Source organism: Tachyglossus aculeatus, chromosome 5 (genome assembly GCF_015852505.1).
Source record: "Tachyglossus aculeatus isolate mTacAcu1 chromosome 5, mTacAcu1.pri, whole genome shotgun sequence".
NCBI lineage: Eukaryota > Metazoa > Chordata > Mammalia > Monotremata > Tachyglossidae > Tachyglossus > Tachyglossus aculeatus.
Genome location: NC_052070.1, coordinates 69,968,011 through 69,994,497, shown reverse-complemented (window position 1 = coordinate 69,994,497; position 26,487 = coordinate 69,968,011). Strand labels below are relative to the sequence as shown.

At 40.1% G+C, this 26,487-nt stretch overlaps 1 protein-coding gene across 3 annotated transcripts in view; it reads left to right on the top strand.

The window, feature by feature from the left end:
• The window catches only part of HERC1 (HECT and RLD domain containing E3 ubiquitin protein ligase family member 1), a 169,162-nt gene that overhangs the window by 70,637 nt on the left and 72,038 nt on the right, over positions 1-26,487 (top strand). For 2 of the 3 annotated variants that reach the window (XM_038746499.1, XM_038746496.1), the window contains exons 23-35: positions 1,238-1,550; positions 4,916-5,036; positions 5,882-5,933; positions 15,751-16,019; positions 16,823-17,038; positions 18,691-18,811; positions 20,122-20,359; positions 20,550-20,746; positions 21,971-22,126; positions 23,762-23,868; positions 25,061-25,171; positions 25,259-25,435; positions 25,626-25,865. In XM_038746499.1, the coding sequence (XP_038602427.1) occupies positions 1,238-1,550; positions 4,916-5,036; positions 5,882-5,933; positions 15,751-16,019; positions 16,823-17,038; positions 18,691-18,811; positions 20,122-20,359; positions 20,550-20,746; positions 21,971-22,126; positions 23,762-23,868; positions 25,061-25,171; positions 25,259-25,435; positions 25,626-25,865 (2,318 nt within the window). Of the gene's footprint in view, positions 1-1,210; positions 1,551-4,915; positions 5,037-5,881; positions 5,934-15,750; positions 16,020-16,822; positions 17,039-18,690; positions 18,812-20,121; positions 20,360-20,549; positions 20,747-21,970; positions 22,127-23,761; positions 23,869-25,060; positions 25,172-25,258; positions 25,436-25,625; positions 25,866-26,487 lie in introns of all 3 variants that reach the window. The other variant, XM_038746498.1, reaches the window with a different exon arrangement.

Here is a 26,487-nt window from a genome sequence, read left to right as displayed (position 1 = left end):
CCCCAGTGCCTAGCACAGTGCCTGGCACATAGTAAGCGCTTAACAATTACTATAAAAAAAAATCCTCATAATGTGTTGAGGAGATGGTCCAGGGTAAAACTCAAATGGCACCAGGTGGTGTATAATAATGATGTCATTTGTTAAGCGCTTACTATGTGCAAAGCACTGTTCTAAAGTGTATGATATACTGGGGAGTGGAAAGAGGGGAGGTCGTGTACCCATTTCACTGCACCTGTGGGAACTCAATAATTATTCCTTGACTAGATTGTGAGTCCCACGTGAGACAGGACCTGTGTCTGACCTTGAGAAGCAGCGTGGCTTAGTGGAAAGAGCACGGGCTTTGGAATCAGAAGTCGTGGCTTCTAATTCCGGCTCAGCCACTTGTCTGCTGTGTGACCCTGGGCGAGTCACTTCACTTCTCTGTGTCTCAGCTCATCTGTAAAATGGGGATTAAGACTGTGAGCTCCACGTGGGGCAACTTGATTACCTTGTACCTACACCAGTGCTTAGAACAGTGCTTGGCACATAGTAGGCGCTTAACAAATACCATTATTATTATTAGTAGTAGTAGTAGTAGTAGTATTAGTAGTCGTATTACTTTGTATCTATCTCAGTGCCTAGCACAGTCCTTGGCAAGTACCATAATCCTTATTATTATTATAATTTTTATTATTAAATGATGTAAAAGTGAATTTTGCAGCATTAGTTTGTCAAGTAATAGTATAGTATTTAGTATAATTTAGTATAATAATAGTATACTATTATAAATAGTATTAATAATAGTCAAGCTGTTATAAACCATTATAACATTAAGATAGCTCTGTGTACTCCTGTTATCATCTGAAGCCAAGAAGCAGAGAAATCGACTCTGAATTCTTCCCCCACTAGGTTGTGTGTTTCTTGAGGGCAGAGATCAGCTCTACCAGTCTTATTGTGTAATAGTCTCCCAAGCGCTTAGAACCGAGCTCCCCACCCAGTGAATGCTCAATAAATACCATTGACTGACTGATTCTTTAAGGGAATATCGGCCCTTTCAGTGTTTAGCCTAGTAATGATTGCTTTGAGGACTAAGGTTGCTATATTTTTGATATTGGTCAATGCATTTTTAACCTATTAAAAATAATCTTGCCCTCTTTCAGCGAATCTGTGGTACAAACTTGATCATTGTTTTGCTGTCGTTGTCTTTGCTTTTCTCTCCCTATGTGTTAAGACCGTGTTTTTGTGTTGCACGTTACAGAAATCTTTCAATGTTTCCTATCAGCCCGGGAAGTAGCTCGCAGCCGCGATCGAGATAGGATGAACACGGGGGCAGGGACGGGGACTCGAGTTGATGATCCGCCTCCTCAGTCCCAGCAGGAGCGAAGGGTCAGCACGGACCTGCCGGAGGGGCAGGATGTTTATACCGCGGCGTGCAACTCCGTGATCCACCGGTGTGCCTTGTTGATCTTAGGAGTGAGCCCCGTTATTGATGAGCTTCAAAAGCGGAGGGAGGAAGGCCAGTTACAGCAACCTTCAACGAGTACCCCTGAAGGGGTCGGACTGATGACTAGGTGGGATTTATTGGCAACCTCACGTTAAAAAACTTGAGGTTTTTCTGTCTTATCTTGACTCCAGTCTTACTTTTCCTTCCCTTTATTCCCCCCCCCACCCCCAGTACTTGCTTATCTAAGCACTTACGTTAAGAGGTAAAACGCTGTCCGTCATACATGTAAGGATTCAGATGAAATTCAGACAAGCGGTTAGTACAGTGCCCTGCATGCAGGAAGCGCTCAGTAAATACCATTGATAATGGTATTTATGTTGCCAACTTGTACTTCCCAAGCGCTTAGTACAGTGCTCTGCACACAGTAAGCGCTCAATAAATCCGATTGATTGATAATGGTGAAATAAATTAAGTATTGAAAGTGGGACTATCCAAATGGTAGAGTTGTCCTTTGGTCAGAAGAGTATGTTGATTTGGTTTATGATTCTGAATCACTAGATTATGAGCTCCAGATCTTCCTCATCCTAGGAGGTAAATTTACAGTTAAAGCAAGTGTGAAGTCACTTGGATCTAAAGGTTGTTTAATTACACTTAGGGTATTATGATGTACTTTAAAAGTGCAATAGTTTTGGGACAGAGGTCAGGATTTTCCATTAATAGAAACGGATATTTTACTGTGAGTTTGATGTCCTCTTTGTTTAATGTTCCATTTTTATGCTAATTTTGTTGGTTCCTTAGCACTTAGGATGATAAAGAAGCCAGTGCAGTGCCCTGAAGAAGCCAGTGCAGTGACACCCCCCCCCCCCACCCTTTTTTTAGGCTTTGATGTAAGTTTGGGATTTCGCCTCAAATGATTGGAGTCAAATTTGAAACCAGCCAGTAGGATTTCCATAGTTTGTGTTTTTCCTATTAAAAAAACAACAACAAAAAAACTGTAGTTTTGAAACTTTAGTGGAAAAGTTTTATGCTAGGTGTACAAATCACTCATGCCTTGAACATAACTGAAATAAATTTGTCCTTTGCCAGGCTCAGTATAATTGGGGCAAAAAGCATACATGATGATGGGTAAACTAGATTTTAAGGAAGGTGTAATTAATTCAAAATGTTAACATGTTTGACATATAGTAAGTAGGTATCAAATAACTTCAAGTACTCCATAGTATTCGTTGAACACCTATGTGTACACAGCACTGTACTAGGGCCTTGAGTGTAAGAAGAAGAAGTATGAGACTTGATCCCGACCCTCAAGAGCTTACAGTCTGTTGGGTTTCTCCTTTTTTTTTTTAAACCAAGCATTAGGATTGATGAATTCTTTCGAAATTAATTCCAATATTGAATTTTTAAAGATCCAACTATTAAAGCAAGGCTGGCCCGTTATTACCTGGGTGGGTCTTTTTTTTCAGTGTGGCTCTTAAAATACAGTCGAATGAGTGAGCTTTTTGCACATCATCATCAATCGTATTTATTGAGCGCTTACTATGTGCAGAGCACTGTACTAAGCGCTTGGGAAGTACAAATTGGAAACATATAGAGACAGTCCCTACCCAACAGTGGGCTCACAGTCTAAAAGGTGGGCTCACAGTCTATATACTGCACATTTTATATAGAGCATTTTACCAACACCTTTATGCTATCTGTTACGTGTCCTGAAACCAGTTTCATTGTACTTATGAATCCTTGCATACTAGAATCCAGTAGGGAAGGAGGGTTAGTATAATCATCAGTTGTTTGCCTCTCCATTTATTAAAACAAAAGTCAGCCAAGTTGAAATGGCCTTTGGATGCAAATTGTTGAGGTGGTCTTTAATCATTGTGGAATTTCAGTGCTTTCTGTGTGCCAAGCACAGAACTAAAGCACTGGGGTAGAGTCGTGGTCTCTGGATCCCTCATTGGACTCACATTCTAAGAGGGAGAACAGGTACTAAATCCCATTTTACAGATGAGGGAACTGAGGCACAGAAAAGTTAAATGACTTGCCCAAGGGCATACAGCAGGCACGTGGTGAAGCCAGGATTAGAATCCAGGTCCTCTGACTCCCTTCCCTGTGCTCTTTCCATTAGGCCATGCTGCTTCAGTTAGCTTTTTCCAGTAAAGCTTCTCCTAACCATGCACCTCTGACAAGGTCATTTTCTTCGGTTTCGGGGCACGTAGTTTGTATTTTATCTATCTATAGCTATGTAAAAAAGTATATAAGGACTTATAAGCACAAGGAATTTGGGTTCAAGATACATAACAGCACAAAGATGTTGGTGAAATGCTATATATAAGTAGATGTAGATAAACACACACATATGCCTTTTTTTACATATATAAATATGTGTGTGTGTATGCATATCAAGCAACCCAAATATATACTACTGTGTTCCACATTTGGGTTGGTTATTGATTGATTGCTCTCAGTGGTGTGCCCAGGTTTTATTAGACTTCTTCAGAATGATTCTGTAGAGTGTAGCATGGTAACTAAAGCACCTCAGTAAGGAGAAACTCACATGTGGCCTTGCTGAACCTATATTCTTTGTTCTATTAGCAATTACGCAGGTGGTAGCCTACAGATATCCAAACAGGATGTAGACTTTACACATTTATAACTAATAAGCTTGTATCAACTTTCATCAATCAGGACCAAGGTTGAGTACTCTCTCCCCCCTTCCCTTATACCCCTCTCCTCCAACTCCCATGAGCGGCAGCCCCGAAATCGACCTCCACTGCTTTAATTTCTGGTAGGATTGGAGGCTAGACTGTAAGCTTCTTTTGGTCAGGGATCATGTCTGCCAACTCTATCGTAGTGTACTTTACCAAGCTCTTAGTGCAGTGCTGTGCACACAGGTAGCACTCGATAAATGCCGTCGATCGTCGATTGATTGACTGGTTGATCTTTATAGTTCGTGACATAAGCAAGCTACAAGCGTCAGAATAAAAAGCAATTTAACTCTATTGTGACAACAGGAACGGTTTCCCTTTTTTTTTGCCAGCCTCCATGTCTATCTGCCAACTCTTGGATTTGGGTTCACCCTTTCGCTTCTCTTTGAAGGGCATTGACTGTGGTGGGTAGCAAAGTCACAGAGCCCGTTGGCTATAGAAAACACCACTTCAGCAGCCTAGCTCCCCTTTGACACTAGAGTTTGTACCTTATCGTTTCTGATTTTGCATTTGTGGTATGTTCCTTAGCTACCTCCCTCACAACAGCCAAATAATACTGTATTTATGCTTTGTTGAGTATCCAGTAAATGCTTGGTTTCTTTGTTACAGAAGTTATTGTTGCTTTTAGATGGACTTGCTAGCGTATGGTGTTTATTTTGAATTTCCATTTTGGAAATAATGGAGACGTTAATGTGGAGGAAAGAGGGCATAATATCTCTTTGCTGTTAGCGCTGTGAATTTTGTGTACTCCAAAGATCACATGTTGAAAAACTTTCCTTTGTGTGTGAGGCAGGAGTGAAAGTCTTACTGCAGAGAGTCGCTCAGTCCACGCTAGTCCAAATTATAGACTGATCAAATCGAGGAGTGAATCTGATTTATCTCAGCCAGAATCAGATGAAGAAGGTTACTCACTGGTAGGTGAAAATTAACAATGTTTAGTTTCAGTGGAGGATTTCTTTTTTCAGATATGAAAAGCCACATTAAATTGAGGCTTTGGTTATAGTAAGTATTGTACATTTCTAGTAGATGTGGAAATTGTCTTTCAGAGCTCTGTAGTCCTCTGCATTGATATGAGAAACCAATTCATAGCATATTTTAAACTGGCAGTGGTGAAATCTGCTGAGGGGGAAAAAAAAACACCCCTGGAGGAGTCCCTGCTTAAAAGACATCTTTTCTTGGCTCCTAAATGGCCGTGAACTGTCAAGATCCTATATTAACTACCTGTCCAAAAATCATCATTATCTTCTTATGGAGCACCAGGAAGGGAATATGCCTTTCTGCTGCTTTCCATTTACTTAAGCACTTGATATTCACCCTACCCTCATCCCTGCAGCGTCATGTTCATATCCTTGCACTTTGTAATTTATTTTAAAGTCCATCTATCCCCCTTCCACACCACCCCCTGCCCCCACCTCTCTAGACTTTGAGCTCCTTGTGGGTAGGGATCATGCCTACCAATTCCATTTTGTGTTGTACTTTCCCAAGTGCTTAGTACAGTCTTCCATACACAGTAAGCACTCATTAAGTACCATTGATGGATTGTTTGATTGACTAGAGAAACTGTAAATTATTACTGTTGCAATGTTTGCGGGATTTTGTCACATTATTTCAAGGTTCCATTTAATTTAGTAAATGTAGAATAAGTCCGTTGTTGTCTTCCAAGCAATTTGGAACCTTAACTATTCCATAAATCTTTAAAATGCACAACATTTTATAGTTAAAATAAATGAAGTTATTTGTGTTCTTTTAACTTCAACAGAGTGGGAGACGAAATGTTGATTTGGACCTCGCATCTTCTCATAGAAAGAGGGGTAAGTATTAGCATCCCGAGGGTTGAATTAAGTGAAGTAATTTCTCTCATTTTCTACCTTTAACACTGTAATGACAGTTCTAACTGTATGAACAACTCATTTTATGATGTCAAAAAGTATTTAATCAATTAGAACAGATCAAGAAAAATACCATTCACTTCAAAATATGCCATGATTTGAGAATTTCCAAGAAATGTAATGCATGTAAAACTCTGAAGTCGTGTGTCCTGTGGGTAACTGAGAGCACATGAGAAGATCTAAGCCAGTGCATTTTATTTGCTATGTATAACTTGCTGTTCCCTTCATCCACTTGATCCTGTAGATATTCTTTGGGAATTGTTTAAGTTCCCTGTTATCCTAGAAACTGGAAAAAAACTTCCATTCTCATTTTCAGTGTCTGATGCTTTTGATAGAAATACGTAAGAGGCACTGAGGTAGACTATTTTAGTGTTTTTATTGAGGGGGAGAGCCAGCTCTCTACCATGGGGTGGGGAGTATGTGTGTGTCCGCGCGCATGCATCTTCTATCTAAATTCCTTCCTGTGATGATGTAAGTAAGGTAAATTATTAAGATTAAATGCACTAAAATGAATCAGGGATAGAAAAGTAAACACCTACATCGATACTACTTTATGAGCTGATTTGTTTGTTCAATCGTATTTATTGAGCGCTTATGGCTCTTGGAAGAAAGGGTCTAAAGTGTGGTCTAATGGTAGAGAAACCTTTTAAGTTTAAGGTGTAGATTTGCCACTTTGACATGGTAGTTAGTAAAATGCCTTTTCAGTGACTCTTAGTAAAGTATTTGATTAACTACAACTTTAAACATACCTTGCCACTGGATGTAAGAAGCTGACGACAATCTGAATTATGACATAACAAATTTATTCATTCATTCATTCAACTGTATTTATTGAACGCTTACTGTGTGCAGAGCACTGTACTAAGCGCTTGGGAAGTACAAGTCTGCAACATATAGATGTATTTGTTAGATTCATGTGGACCGAGGGAAAATTCCAGGTTAGGGGGTCCTGGCTTCCCAGGATTCCTGTGGATCAAGATTGAGCTGCAAAGGGGTGAGGTGGGAGCCCCGGGTAGAAAACAGAAGAGCATTCATAGATTGATATAACCATAAACCTCCAGAAGCTAGAAACCTTTCCTGCTGTAAATTTATCTTTATATTCAATGTATCTTTCTTCTTAGAAGCTTCAAGTTTTATTCCGACGGCTTTAAACTCGTGAGTGTTAGTGTTTACAACATTGAAGATAGGAACTAGTAAAGGGAACAAGAGAGAGAACGGAAGAGGAGATATTGGAGGGCAAGAAAATAGCCTTTATAAGAAGGGATTTCATAAGGGTATTGAGAGAAGCAAACTATTTGGTTGGAGAAAGTATGTTGAGATATGATTATAGATGCCAGTTCCTCATTCCAAGAAAAGGTGTGAAAAACAGATGAAACTTTAGGGGACAGGGCTTTCAGAGATAATATGAAAATGCAGCTGTACTTAGAAGAAATTATTAAAAATTTAGAAGAGCAAATGCTATAATAATATAAAGGAAAGTGAGGGACGTGTTCTTAAAGATTTTTCATTCCTCTCAAATCCCAGCCAAGCAGAGTCAAATAAGACCCAAGAGCAGTGCCAAACTCAACCGTAACACACAGGCAGAATCAAAACAGTTTCGCTCCATCTCCTGGACTTAGCGTACTCTGTCTTCTCTTCTTCCCGGGCCCATCCTATCCTGTTTTCCTTTCTTTGGCAGTCCAACTTGCTCAAGGGCTATCAGTCAATTAATCATATTTATTGAGCGCTTACTATGTGCAGAGCACAGTACAAAGTGCTTGGGAGAGTACCATGTAGCAGAGTTGGTAGACATGTTTCTTGCCTACAAGTTTACAGTCTAGAGGGGGATGCAGGCATTAATATAAATAAATAAATTATAGATGTGTACATAACTGCCATGAGGCTGATGAAGAGGAGAGTAGAGGATGCAAATCCAAGTGCAAGGGCAACATAGAAGGAACTGGGAGAAGTCTTAGTGTTAGCGTGGGAGAAGTGTGTTTCTATTAAGGCTTTGAAGGTGGGGAGAGTGGTCGTCTGTCAGATATAGAAGACTCAGCCTCAAGTCACTGTTCTGGATTTGGAAAAACAGAAAATTAGATCTTTTTAATCATTCTCAGAGATAGGATTTTTTTTAACCCTTCTTAGAGGGTTTTAGGTCTCTGTGATCCCCATAAAGGAGCAGAGACTTCCAAAGCTGGAAGAGAAAATAATTATTTTACCCCATGCACCCCATGCATAGATTCTTAGCAGGCCAGAGGCGGGATGGTGAGTAGGTTGACATTGGAGGAGCAAAGTGTGTGGGCTGGGTTGTAGTGGAAATCAGAGCGGTAAGGTAGGAATGGGCAAGTTGATTCAGTCCTTTCAAGCTGTTGATAAGGACTTTCATATTGAATGCAGAGGTGGAAGTTCTTGAGGCGTGGGGAAAACATGGACTGAATGTTTCTATAGAAAAATGATCTGGGCAGCAGAGTAAAGTATGGACTGGAGTGGGAAGAGACCGGAGGCAGACGGGTTAGCAAGGAAGCTGCTACCGTAATTAAGATAGACTAGGATTAAGGGCATGGATTAATGTGGTAGCAGTTTGGATGGAGAGGAATAGGTGGATTTTAGCAATGTTTTGAAGGTTGAACTGACAGGATTTGGTAACAGATTGAATATGTGGGTTGAGTGAAAGAGATGTTGAGGATAACACCAAGGTTACGGGCTTGTGAGACAGGAAAGATGGTAACTATCCCGCATTGCCCTCAATCGTAGGCAGGACCCTGGGGCTGTGTTGCTGTTGCTTTGGATATCTCCACTTCTGCTTATTGTTACTTCTTGGAGTCTACTGCTGCCATTTTGAGGCTCCCATCACCATTTTGACATTGATATTGTCTCTGCCACCTTGTTTTGGGTTTCTCTGCCTCATCTTGGCCGTTTTTTTTTACTCAGAAGAAAACTGAAAGGATGGCTAAAGGATTATCAAAAGGCCTCAGACAAAGTGAAGAACCACAAAAGAAGTTGCTGTATAAGTAGCACAGAATGACAGGGCTTGTGTCCATTATTTCTGGCCTCGGTGGCCAAAGAGACAATTAAAGTAGCAATTGCTAACAAACCCCTGTCTCTCAGAACAGCAGAAGATGTGTTTAGTGGGATATAGTTGGGGAGACAGATTTACTCCAAGGAGCCTCAAGTCACTGTTCTGGATTTGGAAAAACAGAAAATTAGATCTTTTTAATCATTCTCAGAGATAGGATTTTTTTTTTAACCCTTCTCAGAGGGTTTTAGGTCTCTGTGATCCCCATAAAGGAGCAGAGACTTCCAAAGCTGGAAGAGAAAATAATGATTTTACCCCATGCAGTTGGCCCTATGATTGTGATTTTAGTATATATGAATATAGTTGAATTCTTACTATTACTGAACAAGACCAGTACTACTTACTGTCTTGATTCCACACCTAAAGTAAAATAAAAATTACCGTGTTTACTCACACAATTGCCCCACTCTTGTTGCTGAGGAAGAAATAAAAATTATTTTTATATCACATAACTGTAAGCAGTGATGGCCATGGTACGGAGAGGAGGAGGAGCATAAAGGAGAGAGTGTGACCTTGGGCAAGTCCCTTCAGTTCTGTGCCTCAGTTACCTCACCTGTAAAATGAAGATTAAAATCATTAGCCCCATGAGGGACATTGACTGTCCTAATTGCCTTGTGTCTACTCCAGTGCTTAGTACAGTGCCTGGCATATAGTAAGTGCTTAACAAGTACCATTAAAAAAAAGTAATAAAGTAAGAGATATTGTCCTGTGCCCTCTAACCTTCCTACCTCAGTCAATCATTTATCAATCAGTGGTATTAACTGAGCACTTGCTCTGTGCAGAGTACTGTACTAAGCTCTTGGGAGAGTACAGTGTAATAGAATTTTTAGGCACTTTCCCTGTCCATAAAGAGCTTACAGTCTAGAGGGGGAAACAGACATTAAATAAATTACAAATATGTACATAAGTGTTGTGAGGGAAATAAATGCAATCTCTCCTTTCCTCTTATCTCTGCTTCCCTTCATTGCTAGTGTTAATTTTTACAGGACCCGGACTGTCCCATAATAGTCCCATCTTCCTTTAGTGTTACAACAATTATGTTAAGGTGGGGCAATTAAGCAAGTAAATACTATATAAGAAATTTTGGATTCAAGCATTGATGTGTTTGGAAATCTAATAATTCAGGGAACAAAGGAAGGTGAGGCGACTAATTGCTTTGCCATGTTGAGAATTATGGAACCTCAGAATTAATATTTTAGAATGTTCCCTGTGTAATTGTTTCTTATTTTAACACTGTCTTTTTAGAGGTTAAAAGGTAGAAAGTTCTGTGACTAAAATTTCCCCATGAATGGATAGTTGGTAAATTAACTAGTACATCCAGTTCTCCTGTAACATAGGGATTAAGTTGTTGATGAACTCCATGTTTTGTGGTGTGAGGAAAACTAACGTTTCGGAGAGCATATCGTTTAAGAAGTGTTCTCACATGTCCCTGAAAACTTTGATTCCAAAACATGTAGTAAAAATCCGCATCGTGGAAGAACCTAGTGTATGTGAGTTATTTGTGCCTTGGAATCATATCATTAGTAGAGGTTTGCCGAATGGCCTCTGATTACTCAAGAACCTGTGCTAGCCCAGATAGCGTACAAACCGGTGATACACCCATCGTTTCTGAAACTTGTGAAGTGTATGTTTGGGGTAGTAATAGCAGTCATCAGTTGGTAGAGAGTACCCAAGAGAAAATACTGCAGCCTAAACTGGCACCAAGTTTTTCTGATGCACAGACAGTGAATATTTTCCATTCGATTTATATTGCTAACCAGAGGGTCATACGTTCATGTTTACAAAGTTTCCTTACTTAAAAATGTATTTAAAACACAAGTGATTATTCTCTCCAGGTGGCTTCAAATGGCTTCTGTATGGTATATCTAGTTTATTCGCAGTAAATGTAAGCAGTTTTATTTTTAAGTGGACTGTTTTTTTCTGCCTTTATTCCACCAATTCGCCATATAAATTATGTAGTAAGTATTTCACTTTCTTCATCTTGGCCAATAAGTAATGGTGGCATTGAAAATATAATGGCAATGAAGAAACATGGGTCAAGATTCAGATGGGCTCCATTTCTGCCTGTGCCATTGATCAACTAACTATAAACAAGCCTTTGTTTCTTTGCCTCAGTTCTCCATCTGTAAAATGGAGATGGTTCCCTGTCTCCAAAGGATTTGTGAAAAAATGTGAATCATAATATAGTGAAAGTTCTATGTATTCTTAGCAAGTGGGACAAAGCAAGTTACAGAATTTATAGGATCGACCTTCTAGATTGTGAGCCCACTATTGCATAGGGACCGTCCCTATATGTTGCCAACTTGTACTTCCCAAGCGCTCTGTGCTCTGCACACAGTAAGCGCTCAATAAATACGATTGAATGAATGAATGAATTAGTATTACTGGAGTTGAATAAAAATGATCAGCACATGTTCGATTACCTTTAACTTATTCTGTAGAGGCAGCACTAGAAAATTCAGTCAAATATGGACCATATATGTAATTGTATGAATTTTGAAATGCTCACAGGTTTAAAGCCCAGGAGTACAGCTAGCGTATATGCCCTGAAACCTTCTAACAGAGAACCTCCAGGATAGGTTCAGAGGCGTATTTTCAGGCCACAGTTCAGTGGAGGAATGGGGTACCAAATTTCGTTGCTCATAAGAAAAAGAAATATCTCAACTAGTTTAAGAGGAAACAAAGAGATCGTGTGGCACGGATAAGATTTTTATTTATAACTGCACAAGAATGTAAACACATGCACAGAGGTGCGGCAACAAGACTCCTCAGGAACTTAGCAAATTATTTTTCAGGTCATGATTAATGCCTTGTTTTGTTGGTTTTCTCTTTGTCATTGATTCTTTTCTTAAACATGGAGACTTTAGATTAAAATCATGTCCTTAAATTTAAAAAAGTCAGGGGTAGAGGGCAGAAACTGCTTCCAGAAAACTTATTATTTGTTCTGCCTTTAGTCCAAAAATATTTAAAATTGTCTATTAGCGTTTATTTTTGTAATTTTTGCTAAAGTAGATGAAGGGAAGATATTAACAAGGTGGCCCTATTTATTAAAGAGCGATTATACATTTTATATGTAAGAATGACTTTCTTATTGACAGGCCTTTTGGAATTAATAGCTCCTACACCTCAATTTATTTTGTTGTGAACAAAATTGAGGTGCGAATTTAATTTTGCTTTGAGTTTTCTGAGGATGATTTTCTGAAGAGAGTATTCCTGTCTTTCTCAGCAGTGCTATCTGGCTCTTTAGGAGAGTGATTTTTTTTGTTCCGTTTTGTTTCTGTCCAATTTGTTTTCTTAGGTAATGTAAAAAATTGTAATTTAAAATTTTTCAGAATTGTTTGCTCCAAAATGATGATGTCTGACTGTGAAGTGTTCTCTTTAGGGAAATTAATTTCTAAAAGAAGACTATTCATTTTTTAGAGAACTTGACTTCTTTATTTTTAAGTTTTCTGAAAATAGACTTATATATAGCCATATGCAAATGTTCACTTGTTGATTAGGTCAGTTTGCTTTCTATAACCCCCTCAGGAGAAGATGCAATAGTCAAGCACTCTGTTTTAAAATTAATTAGTACTGAGAACTGAAAGTACATAAAACAAAGGATGGAGGAAAAGTAGAACTAAAATGAAGAAGAAACACCAACAGTCGTATCTGTTGATGTAGTTTGTTTTTATTTGGGTGTTTGAATCTTGTGCTTAGTATTTTGTTTGTAAGATTAACTCTAGAAACATTTAGTGTCTGCCTGAATGAAATGCATTTCAAATCTGGGGTGCTATTAAGGAAGAAAAGCAATTTGAATGTTGTCTCCTGTATGAAAATGTTTCCTTTTGTCTTCTGATCCTCATGTGTTAGTGTATTTACTCCTTTTTGGCCAGTTGAGCCCCAGAAAAAAGAAGAGCTTCAAGCAAGTACATGATGGCATGTTTATTTTTTTTTCCCTCCCCTTTAAGCTTGCCTACATATTTTATGATTATAAAGTATGTATTGCAACTGTGCCCTATTCATTTTGAAAACTCCATGTAGGAATCAAGCTACAGTAATCAAGCAAATAAACATTAAATCATTTTCTACAAAAGTACAACTTTATAGTTGTCTTATGACTCAAAATTCACACGAATTACAGGTTGGTAAGAATTGGGCTTGAACTTGTACCGCATTATAAAAATGACTTTACTACGTGTTTGAGACCATCTTCAGCTAGATTGACCAATCAACCAATCGATCAGTAATATTGAAGGACAAAAAGTGAAATTTAAACTGCTTAAACATGCTACTAGAAGAAGATTGGGTCCTTCCCCCACTTCCCAATTTCATATTTAAAAGTGCTAGCTTTTTAAAAGTGCACTTGGTGCTACATTAAATTTGGGCATTTATTTTATTTCAATTTTTTCACCAATAACCTCCTGCTAGAGGACCTTCCTATGGTTTCATCATGAGTTTTAATCAATCAATCAGTGGTATTTATTGAGTGCTTACTATGTGCAGAGCACTGTACTAAGCACCTGGGAGAGTACAAAACCACAGAATTAGCTGACATGTTCCCTGCTAAGTCATGCCTCAAAATTTCCCTTTAAAGTACTGAAAAGATTTCATTTTTTTGGCCCACCATTAAAGTCTTAGATGATACTACACTACTTCTACAGCCTTCACTTTTTACCTTTTGTTAATGGAAAGTAAAATTTTCCTGTGTCAGTGAGATGTGAATTATTAATAGTAATAATCCTTCAACCTGTTAGGCCCTCTTCCATTTTTGTGGAGTTAATGCCTTCTTCTTAAATACTAGCCCAGTTACATACCATAATTTCATTTTCAAATAGATACTAAATGCGTTTTAAAGACCCGAATAGCATGCTTTTTCATAACTTTTGAATAATTGTTCAGAAACCAGATTGAAGCATGAATAATCACACCAGGAACAAAAATTAGTATTTATAAGTTAAGAATAATGCATCATCTTAACTTTGAATTTTAGTTTTTGTTTTTCCATTGTTTACTGCATTCACAGCTTTGCAATTTGAAATTGTATTTTATTTTAAATACATTATGCATCCATGAGACTCTTTAGCCACCTCTTATTCAGGTTTTGTATCAGTTTTACCTAGAGAACTATTTAGCTGTTTTATAAAAATCAGGAAGCACGATTAGAAAATGATTAAAGTACTGATCCTATGTTACCTTGAATAAAATTGTAGTCTATCTGATTTTAAGCACACTTTTCTAAATACCTGAGATTATCAACATTTCAGCATTCATTTGATGTTGAAAATAGTTTCATTTGAACTCAAGTAGATTAATTTGAAGTCAGGTTTTATTCCCATTCCTGCCATCCATTAGCAGTTTTTACGGCTGGTTTTTCATCGTGCAAAAATAAAAGGTTTCTACTGGAAGTAGAAGTGTAACAAGTGTAACAATCAAGAAAAAAAATATATTTTAATGGCCTAATAGCTTTCCTTATACTGAGGGCATTTTATTAAGTAGTCATGTCAAATAGCTTATTCCTCAAATCTTACTCATGTAGTTATTGGTAACAAATACAACTAATGTATTTGCATACTGTATTTGTTGCCTTTACATGCATTCCAATTGGAAAACTCTGGTAATATTTGGAATTACACTGTCAGCTCCAATACTGTGTGTGTCTAGATATGTGAGAATTAGAAATTTTATACACGTAGAATTTAAAAGTGTAAGAGCACATGGAGATGAATTGGTGTGTAGTTTAGTTGGAAACACGATGAAGCCTAATAATTTTTTTTAAATGATGTAGCCTTTAATAAAATGTCGGTTAGTAACAACTAATGTCATTTGATTTGGTGCTTATTGAGGCAACTCTCAGTAATTACACAGCTATAGGAATTGCCTTAAAATGCTTCCCATAAAATGTCATGCAGCCTTGGCCGTGAAACTGCCATTTGCCGTCATTGTATAGTAACTCTGTCATCTTCAAAACTCTGGCACCCAGTGACATTATCCCTGGAAAGGAATTCATTCATTCAGTTGTATTTATTGAGTGCTTACTGTGTGCAGAGCACTGTACTAAAAGCGCTTAGTACTATGTACTGTACTAAGCGCTAAAGGAATGTCAAGTATATGAATGAAACCAGCAGGGATGTGTATGTATAATATGCATAGGCCTTTTTCTTTTGTTAGTTTACTCGCCCTTCTCTCCTCACACATTCTGGTAACTATTTCATTGCAAATTGTTCAAGGACATAGTACTATTCCTACTATGTAAATAGTAACCGGTCAAATGAGTGCTTCCATTTAAACTGCGTCTAATCAGCAATATCCCAAGTGCTTAGTTCCTCTAGAAACAAAACTTTCTGCATCACTCTTCTTTGTCCAGCTGCGTAGCATTTTATTAATGTTATAGCTTTAAGCTAAGCACTTTGAAAGTGGCTTCGGCCCATTGTATTTGCTCTTCCCGCTGCAGCGTGATGCCATCGCTTCTGAGGAACTAGAACCAATAAAAACTGGACTTCCCCCTTAGTTTCTACTACATTGCTATAGTTTGTGTTTTAACTGAGGTGTTTTGCTCAGATTCACGTAATGCATGCTTCTGTTTCGACATGTTTCCATTTTTCACCAATTGGTATTGTAGCAACAGCCAGTGCTCTCACCAAGCTTCGGAAAATCGTTTTTTCTAAACTGGGACTGAGGCCACTTCGTTGTGTGTGCATTTAGGACCCGTACACAGTCAAGCAGAACCCCTGAGTGACTCCTGGGCTCGTCTAAAACATAGCCGAGACTGGTTGGGCAGCGCCTCGTATTCATTCGAGTCTGAGTTTGACCTCACGAAATCCCTGGGAGTTCATACGCTGATAGAAAACGTCGTCAGCTTTGTGAGCGGAGATGTGGGGAATGCCCCAGGCTTTAAGGAGCCAGATGAAAGTATGTCTACAAGCCCCCAGGCTTCTATCATTGCTCTGGAACAGCAGCAGCTAAGGGCAGAGGTAGGTTATCTTAATTATACCTTCATTAATCCCACTTTCTGGGTGTTTGCAATTGAGTAAGAATTGTTTAAGCACGACTGGTTATAGATTGCCTTTTTCATCATTCCCTTTGCCTCCTAGTGTGGACTTCTTTCTCCTAAATGAGTAGATTTCCAGTGACCTTGGTTAAAAACATTTGATCACGTGTCAATGAAAAGGGTGTAATTTTCTCCCAAATCCATAAAGCAATGGACTTGTTCCATGGAACTGAACGGGAAGGGACAGACAAGCTGCAGTGATGGGAAGGGTAGTTTGCTTAGCATGTTCTGTAATAAAAATATTTATTACCCCAGAGTGATTATTTTATTCATTAATTCACTCGATTGTATTTATTGAGCGCTTACTTTGTGCAGAGCACGGTACTAAGTGCTTGGGCAGTACAAATCGGCAACATATAGAGATGGTCCGTACCCAACAACGGGCTCACAGTCTAGAAGGGGGAGACGGACAATAAAACAAGTAGACAGATGTCAATACCATCAGAATAAATAGAATTATAGCTATATACACATCATTAATAAAATAGAGTAATAAATATGTACAAATATACACAAGAGCTGTGGGGAGGGAAAGGGGGTAGGGCATAGGGAGGGAGCGGGACTGACGGGAAGGGGAGGAGGAGAGAATGAATTTTATGAGAGAATGTGATGGTTGCATTTATTTTAGAGTGAACTCTTAAGAACTGTTTGAGATTTTTGAAGGTACCGAATATTAACTTTCATAACCACGCGCCCCTCAATCTGTTTGCTTTGTTTCTTTTAAAGCTTCGCCTAGAGGCCCTTCATCAGATCCTAGTTCTGCTGTCTGGGATGGAGGAAAAAGGCAGTGCGCCAGCAGTAGGAAACAGACAGGGAACAGGATTTCAGTCGTCTTCACTCCTTACGTCTGTTAGAATGCAGTTTCTAGCCGGATGTTTTGGTCTGGGTACAGTAGGCCATATGGGAGCCAAAGGAGAGAGCGTCCGATTACACCATTATCAGGTAGGAAACACTTTTTACGGATGTTTTTAGAGGCTTCTTGAAAAAGGAGTTCATTGTGATTCATTCATTCATTCAGTCGTATTTATTGAGCGCTTACTTTGTGCAGAGCACTGCCCTACGCGCTTGGGAAGTACAAGTCGGCAATATATAGAGACAGTCCCTACCCAACAACGGGCTCACAGTCTAGAAGGGGGAGACAGACAGCAAAACAAAACACGTGGACAGGTGTCAAGTCGTCATATCCCGTGTGTGATCCCGCTTTTCCACTTTAAATCCGAGTTCCTTTCCAATTAATCCAGTTTTTTGATTACCGCAAAGTGTTTTCTAAGGAGCCAATAGATTTTATTGTAGTTGTCAGAGGAAATGATATGCCGTTACGGATGTAGTGTTGTTTCTAGATGTTCAGGCCTCAAATAGTCTCCATTTTGGCAGGAATTTCCTGGGTGGCCATACCTCAAAGTCATATGTGTATTTCCTGGATTGAAAAACTTTTGTTAAATTCACTTTGTTTTGTTATGGACAGTGTTACGATTTTCATTATTTGAATATTTTATTGAGTTTTCTTTAGCCGTATGAAAGTAGCATAGCCTAATGGAAAGAGCCCAGACATGAGAGGCAAGAGGACCTGCTTTTAATCCAGGCTCTGCCATTTGTCTGCTGTGTGACCTGGGGCAAGTCACTTACCATCTCTGGACCTCAATTACCTCATCTATAAAATGGGGATGAACACTCTGAACACCAGGTGGGACAGAGACCATGTTCAACCTGATTATCTTGAACCTACCCCAGTGCTTAGTGCAGTGCCTGGCATTCATTCATTCATTCAATCGTATTTATTGAGCGCTTACTGTGTGCAGAGCACTGTTCTAAGTGCTTGAGAAGTACAAGTTGGCAACATATAGAGACGGTCCCTACCCAACAGCGAGCTCACAGTCTAACATAGTAAGCACTTAACAGATACCATTAAAAAAAATGCTTCATGTTTTTAGTCCACCTTGTTTGGAAGAGGAAGAAAAGAAGGGAAAGACAAAATATTGAGGGTATGAAAATAAATCTTAAGGAATAGCCAAGTTAAAAACTCTAATCAAATCATGATATTCCGTGTTCGTTTGGTACAGAGCACTGTAACTAAGTACTTGGGTAGAGTAGGTTCATAGTCGACATCGAGGGGGATAGAAGGATTTAGTCTAGAGGAAGGCCTCTTGGAGGAGAGGTGATTCTGGGAGGGATTTGAATTTTTATATAATTTTTAAATAATTTGATATAAATTAATGCTCTTCCCTGCTATTTGATGATGATGGTATTTGTTAAGCGCTTACTATGTGCCAAGAACTGCTCTAAGCACTGGGGTAGATACAAGGTAACGAGGTTGTCCCATACGGGGCTCCCAGTTTTAATCCCCATTTTACAGATGAGTTAACCGAGCCACAGAGAAGTCACACAGCTGATAAGTGGCAGAGGCAGGATTAGAACCCACGACCTCTGACTCCCAAACCCATGGTCTTTCCTCTAAGCCACGCTGCTTAGCTAACCTAAAATTCCGGGTATACCTGGGGCCAATGTACATCTCTCTTCTTGAAGGGTGATATTATGATGTTGTTAATGGAATAATCACATGTGTTTTCCTTTTTCTTATTCTTTGGATAACCTAGGATGGCATCAGAGCTGCAAAGAGAAGTATTCAGATTGAAATCCAAGTGGCTGTTCATAAAATTTATCAGCAATTATCTGCTACTTTGGAGAGAGCCCTTCAAGCAAATAAGCATCATATTGGTCAGTACAGAATATAAATTGCTGTTTTGTCTAACACTGTCTAGCTTGTTGCGCATTCATTAATTGAGCCATTAATGCTGTATTGTGTAAATGATAAGATCAGTCAAATAAAATTCTGACACAGGTGTCTAATGTTACCGAAACAAGAGTTTATTGGTCTACAGGTGAAATAGCTGTGGTCAGGTATTGGTGACCAATCAGTCAATCATTCCCTCCCTAGACTGTAAGCCCCCCTCCTTTAATCAATCAATCAATCAATCGTATTTATTGAGCACTTACTGTGTGCAGAGCACTGTACTAAGCGCTTGGGAAGTACAAGTTGGCAACATATAGAGACAGTCCCTACCCAACAGTGGGCTCACAGTCTAAAAGACATTAGACATTTGTGCTTTAGACATTATGCTTGTTGTGGGCAGGGAATGTGCGTACCAATTCTCGTAATCTCCCATGTGCTTGTACGGCACTCTGCACACAGTAAGCACAGAATAAATACCACTGATTGATAAATGTCATTGATTGCTTAGTCAGTCATATTTATTGAGCATTTACTTTGTGCAGAGCGCTGTACTAAGTGCTTGGGAGAGTGCCAAAAAATAGTCTGTATTCATTCATTCATTAAATCGTATTTATTGAGTGCTTACTGTGTGCAGAGCACTGTACTCAGCGCTTGGGAAGTACAAGTTGGCAACATATAGACGGTCCCTTCCCAAAAGCGGGCTCACGTCTAGGAGGGGGAGACAGACAACAAAACAAAACATATTAACAAAATAAAATAAATAGAATAAATATGTACAAGTAAAATAAAGAAATAGAGTAATAAATACGTACAAACTTATACACATATATACAGGTCTGTGATCCCATTGTTAGGTAAGGATTGTCTCTATTTGTTGCCGAATTGTACTTTCCAAGTGCTTAGTACGGGGCTGTGCACACAGAAAGTTCTCAATAAATACGATTGAATTGAAAATAACAGAGCTGGTAGACACGTTCTCTGCCTGCAACAACCTTAGGAGACTGTACCTAGACCATCCCTGTACCTAAGCACTCAATAAAAGCGATTGATTGATTGATTCCCCTCTCCCTACACACACCCTTCCAAGGGAATAGGTGCACTGGGCTCCTCTGGGCCCTTGCCTCTTTCTTGGCCGAAAGGAATTCCCCACCACGTCCCAAAACTCCCCACCGAGTCCCGATGGTACTTCCTGGATGGGAGGAAGGAGTTAATTTTGTTTTTTGACGTTTGTTGTTACTTGTTTTGTTAAAGGACTCATCCAGATGCCCTAATGTTTCTTCTTCTTGTATTTTAGAAGCTCAGCAGCGTCTTCTTTTGGTAACCGTCTTTGCTCTAAGTGTCCATTATCAACCAGTTGACGTTTCTTTGGCAATTTCCACTGGTTTGCTAAATGTACTATCGCAGCTGTGTGGTACAGACACCATGCTAGGTCAACCCATGCAATTATTACCGAAAACTGGTATTTCCCAGCTCAGCACTGCTTTGAAAGTAGCCAGTACAAGACTACTACAGATTCTCGCCATCACTACTGGGTAAGCCTTCTTGAGATTGCTTGATTAATTGAGATTTTTGGTACCCCGCTCCCTTAACCGTGTTCGAAACCCTGGTTTTCTCCAAGCACCTAATCGGTACACTGTTCAGTTACAAAAGTCGACATATCTGTTACAGTCTTCCTGTTTAATATATTCTGAGATACAGTTTTTTTCTCTCCGCCACTCATAGGACGTACGCCGATCAGTTGAGCCCCAAAGTAGTGCAATCTTTGCTGGATCTGCTGTGCAGTCAGTTGAAGAACTTACTGTCACAAGCTGGGGTCTTGCTTTTGGTTTCCTTTGGAGAAGAAGGAGAAGAGGAAGAAGAGGGAGGGGAAGAAAAAAAGGCAGATTCAAGTGGAGAGAATGAGAAGAAAGACTTCAGAGGTATTGATTTAAGACGTAGAACTTTTTGTCTTGATGTGATTAAAGGAATTATTTTTACAAAATTTGTACAGGAAGGGTGACAGTGCCTGGGATCACTAAATATACATATGGTTAATCTTTCCACTAGGATATATTTTCGGCGCATAATATCTAAAGTATTTTGTTCCCCATTTCAGTTGTCCTGTGGACTAGCAGGATGATCCAATGTGATTCTGAGGTCAAAGCAAGCACAAAACAGACCCTGCCTTTAAAAGTCTATTTTCTGGTACTTGGGCATTTTTCTGTTTTAAAAGTCTAGGGATACGGGCTATGTTGCTCCAAAACCAGGTTGACCCTGATTTTAAAGCAGCCCCTCAAAAATAAAGCACATTTTTCGCTCCCTCCCAAAATGCCTACTTGCCCTTCTTAATGAACGTCTCCTCTAAGGCATACCTTGATGCTAGAGGAAAACATAGAGCCTTAAGAGGACTTTTAAATCTGGATGGAAGGTTGGAATCATGAATAATCTATGCTGGATAGAGGACGATTGGAGGTAAAATCTTTGAACTTTGGGGGGCTGTTATTCAACTAATGATTTTGATGGTCCATCTTTATTTTCTGTCCAAAAAATAGACCCCAAAAAATTTGTTCAATGCTAGGGACACGATAGTAAAGGTTTTTTTTAGCCGGATCCCTCAAAAAGACTAAAAAACTCAGCTGCATAAACTGATATAATAGCATTTATAAGGTTTGTATTTTGAGTACAGAAGTGAATACAAGTGTCATCATTTGGTGATTTGTTTTTTCACTGACTCTTTTTTCATTTCAGTTTTTTAAAAACTTCAAAATTGATTGATGTGTAGTAGCCCCATGCCTAACTTATTTTTTATAATGGCATTTATTAAGCACTTACTATGTGCGAAGCACTGTTCTAAGTGCTGGGGAGGTTACAAGGTGATCAGGTTGTCCCATGGGGGGCTCACAGTCTTAATCCCCATTTTACAGATGAGAGAACTGAGGCACAGAGAAGTGAAATGACTTGCCCTAAGTCACACAGCTGACAAGTGGCAGAGGTGGGATTTGAACCCATCACCTCTGACTCCAAAGCCCGGGCCCTTTCCACCGAGCCACGCTGCTTCTCTAATTTTGCAAAGTTTTTGCCATTTAAATGACTGGCCCTGTGGAAGAATGTGTTTCCCATTTAGAATCTCTCTTGTAATGTAGACATATTTCTTAAACTTTCAGCTGCTCTCCGAAAACAGCATGCCGCTGAATTACACCTAGGGGATTTTTTAGTCTTTCTACGGAGAGTTGTTTCCTCGAAAGCTATTCAATCAAAAATGGCATCCCCTAAATGGACCGAAGTGCTTCTTAACATTGCATCTCAGAAGTGTTCTTCAGGTATTGTCAATCCCACACCCTATCAAAGACCCCAACTAGTATATATTTAAATTAACTCATTTCTGCTACCTGTTCATATATATTTTAAGCATAATAATAATAGTAACTGATATTTGTTAGACACTTTATACCAGGCACTGCACTAAAGGTACTAAATTGGGTTGGACACAGTCCCTGTCCCACATGGGGCGCTCATCCCCATTTTACAGATGGGCTAACTGAGGCACAGAGAAGTGTGTGACTGTGAGCCCACTGTTGTGTAGGGACTGTCTCTGTGTGTTGCCAATTTGTACTTCCCAAGCGCTTAGTACAGTGCTCTGCACATAGTAAGCGCTCAATAAATACGATTGATTGATTGATTGATTGGAATGAATTGCCCAAGGTCACACAGCAGACAATTGGCAGAGCCAGGATTATAACTCAGGTTCTTCTGCCTTTCATTCATTCATTCAATCGTATTTATTGAGTGCTTACTGTGTTCAGAGAACTGTACTAAGCACTTGGGAAGTACAAGTCAGCAACATATAGCGACGGTCCTTACCCAACAACGGGCTCACAGCCTACAGGGGGGAGACAGACAACAAAACAAAACATGTAGACAGGTGTCAAAATCGTCAGAACAAATAGAATTAAAGCTATATGCACATCATTAACAAAATAAATAGAATAGTAAATATGCACAAGCAAAATAAATAGTTATAAATCTGTACAAACATATGTACAGGTGCTTTGGGGAGGGGAAGGAGGTAGGGCAGGGGGGATGAGGAGGAGGAGGGAAAAAGGGGGCTCAGTCTGGGAAGGCCTCCTGGAGGAGGTGAGCCCTCAGTAGGGCTTTGAAGGAAGGAAGAGAGCTAGCTTGATGGATCAATCAATCAATCAATCGTATTTATTGAGCGCTTACTGTGTGCAGAGCACTGTACCAAGCGTTTGGGAAGTACAAGTTGGCAACATATAGAGACACTCCCTACCCAACAGTGGGCTCACAGTCTAAAAGGGGGGAGACAGACAACAAAACCAACCATACTAACAAAATAAAATAAATAGAATAGATATGAACAAGTAAAATAAATAAATAAATAGAGTAATAAATATGTACAAACATATATACATATATACAGGTGCCGTGGGGAAGAGAAGGAGGTAAGATGGGGGAATGGAGAGGGGGATGAGGGGGAGAGGAAGGAAGGGGCTCAGTCTGGGAAGGCCTCCTGGAGGAGGTGAACTCTCAGTACGGCCTTGAAGGGAGGAAGAGAGCTAGCTTGGCGGATTGGTAGAGGGAGGGCATTCCAGGCCGGGGAAGGACGTGGGCTGGGGGTCGACGGCGGGACATAAAGAACGAGGTACGGTGAAGAGATTAGCGGCAGAGGAGCGGAGGGTGCGGGGTGGGCTGTAGAAGGAGACAAGGGAGGTGAGGTAGGAGGGGGAGAGGTGATGGACAGCCTTGAAGCTGAGAGTGAGGAGGCCTTTGCTCTATTCTCTAGGCCACACTGCCCAAGGTCACCCAGCAGACAAGCGGCAGAGCTGGGATTAGAACCCAGACTGACAAGCAATCGTCAGTAATTCCTTAAGGGATTGTTTATTTGAGCTCCGTGTCTTAGAGTATGTCGATAGTGGCATAATGCTTTTCTTTTTCAGGTATCCCCCTGGTTGGCAACTTAAGGACAAGGCTCCTGGCACTTCACGTTCTCGAAGCCGTGCTGCCCGCTTGCGAATCTGGTGTGGAAGATGATCAAATGGCTCAGGTTGAAGTTACTTTAGCATATCATTTCATGTCCCATAATTTAATGGGAAATCTTAATTTTTAATGGGTAAATCAGGGAAGGGCCAAATGCAGTCATCAGGGCAAATCCAGTCTGTCACATGCTTTGGATCAAATGACTGGTGGGAAAAGTAGCTGAGGGGGCTCCTAACGAGCTGTCAGGCTCAATCTCCTCACCCCCTTCTACCTTACCTCACTGCTGTCCGACTACAACCCGTCCTACACGCTTTGCTCTTCTAATGCCAACCTACTCACTGTACCTCCATCTCATCCATCTTGCCACCAACCTCTCACCCACGTCCTGCCTCTGGCCTGGAATGCCCTCCCACTTCATATCTGAGATTTACTCCTGTCATCTTCAAAGCCTTATTGAAGGCACACCGTCTCCAAGAGGCCTTCCCTTGACTAAGCCTTCATCTCTTCTTTTCCCACTCCTTTCTGCATCACTGATTTGCTCCCTTTATTCACCCATCCCTCAGCCCCACAGCTCTTATGTACATATCTGTAATTTATTTATATATCGTAATGTCCGTCTTCCCCTCTAGACTGTGAGTTCGTCTTGGTAGGGGAATGTGCCTTCCAACTCAGTTATAGTGTACTCTTCCAAACGCTCAGTAAATATGATTAATTCTTCACCCTCCTGCTGTGGTCTCCAGAGCTGCTGGATAGAATGGGGGCTGCATGGAGAGGGGGTGAGCGGACTCCTTCTCGGCCAGGTCCAGAGCCATTGGAGCTGCCACAGGCAGAAATAGTAACTAAGTCCTCTTAAATCCCCTCTATTCCCTTCTGCTTTACCCTCTAGCAGCTGGTTACATTATTGTTTGGCCCTCACGAGATTTAAGAAATTCGGCCCTCTATTTTAAACACCGATTGGGGTTATGTTTTTGGTTTTCAGTATAAGAAACAGATCTCTTATGTAAAAGCCTACAGCCCTGTGGGTGCTCCACTGTGATTGCTAAATATTTGTTAAGATTCCCTAATGCCAGTACTCCTTTTGGATTGTAAATTAGATATAGGTGGAAACTACATTAAACTCTTTATTGAAATGGAATAGCCCAGCCATTCACAAGGTCTGCCACACTATGCCTTTGCAAGTAATATTACCCATCTAAAGAAATAATCTACTTAAGAGCACTGTTTTGGAATGATGTTTTTCTGTTTGTATCACAAACTAGGTGGTGGAGCGGTTGTTTTCCCTTCTGTCGGATTGTATGTGGGAAACACCAATTGCTCAAGCCAAACACGCTATTCAGATTAAGGAAAAGGAGCAGGAAATGAAGTTACAGGTAAGTGACTTACGTCGCCCTTCGTTTTTATCGATTACCGGTCAGTTAAGTTTCCTCTGAAGAACTCACAAGTTTCATTTCTGGTAGAAGCAAGGAGAATTGGAGGAAGAAGATGAGAACCTTCCAATTCAAGAAGTGTCTTTTGACCCAGAGAAAGCCCAATGCTGCTTAGTAGAAAATGGGCAGATTTTGACTCATGGGAGTGGCGGGAAAGGCTATGGGTTAGGATCAACTGGAGTCACTTCTGGATGCTATCAATGGAAGGTTTGTAGAACTGAAAATAGTTTTTCTTTCATTTTTCCTGTGGACTGAGTTGCTCTGTGCGGGAGGGAGAGGGAGGAGTGGAAAGAACCTTGCCCTTTCCTACCGGTTTTACAGCAGATAAGGCCTGTGAGAGGTTTTGTGATCACAGACTGATAATACTCTTTGTTACTTTTCATTTTTTTTTTTTTAGTTTTACATCGTCAAGGAAAATCGAGGTAATGAAGGCACATGTGTTGGAGTCTCTCGCTGGCCAGTGCATGATTTTAACCATCGCACGACCTCCGATATGTGGCTGTATAGAGCCTACAGTGGTAACCTCTATCATAATGGAGAACAGACTCTGACACTGTCCAGCTTTACTCAAGGAGATTTCATCACCTGTGTGCTAGACATGGAGGCCAGAACTATTTCCTTTGGGAAAAATGGAGAGGTACTAAAATTTGTTTACGGCATATTAATTGTCCAAGTAGTCAGTCGATCAATGGTATTTATTGAGCGCTTACTATCTGGTAAGTGCTCAGGAGAGTACAACACAACAGAATTAGTAGACTCGTTCCCTGCCCATGATGAGGTTACAGTCAAGAGGGACAAGCTTACAGCCTAGAGAGCGCTTCCGAGTTGAAGTCTTTTGTCAACCCTCAACTCTTCAGGGGCTGGTTATCCAGTTTATGGATTGACCACATCTTTCCCTTTTCTCGTATTCTTTTTTGGTCCCTTTCACTGCTAATTAGTACTCCTACTAGAAAATAGGTGAGAGAGGCAAGATGTTGTGGCACTCTAGTCAGACAAATACAAACTATAGTTTCACACAATAAAGAATTTTGCCTGGGAATGGAAGGAAGATAATCTCTTAATTAGCCTTTTGTATTCTCCTCCTCCTTAAACTTTAAGATAAAATAAGAGGGAGGATTTGCCAGTTTCTCCCTGGAGTCCGGCTCTGTTAACCTCTTGGGTTTTCTCTAAGCAACCTGGAGAATTAACTCTGCCAATTCACCTATGTGCAAGGGGATCTTTGTTCATATGCTGGAGTTGCTTGTGGCTCTTGCACTTCA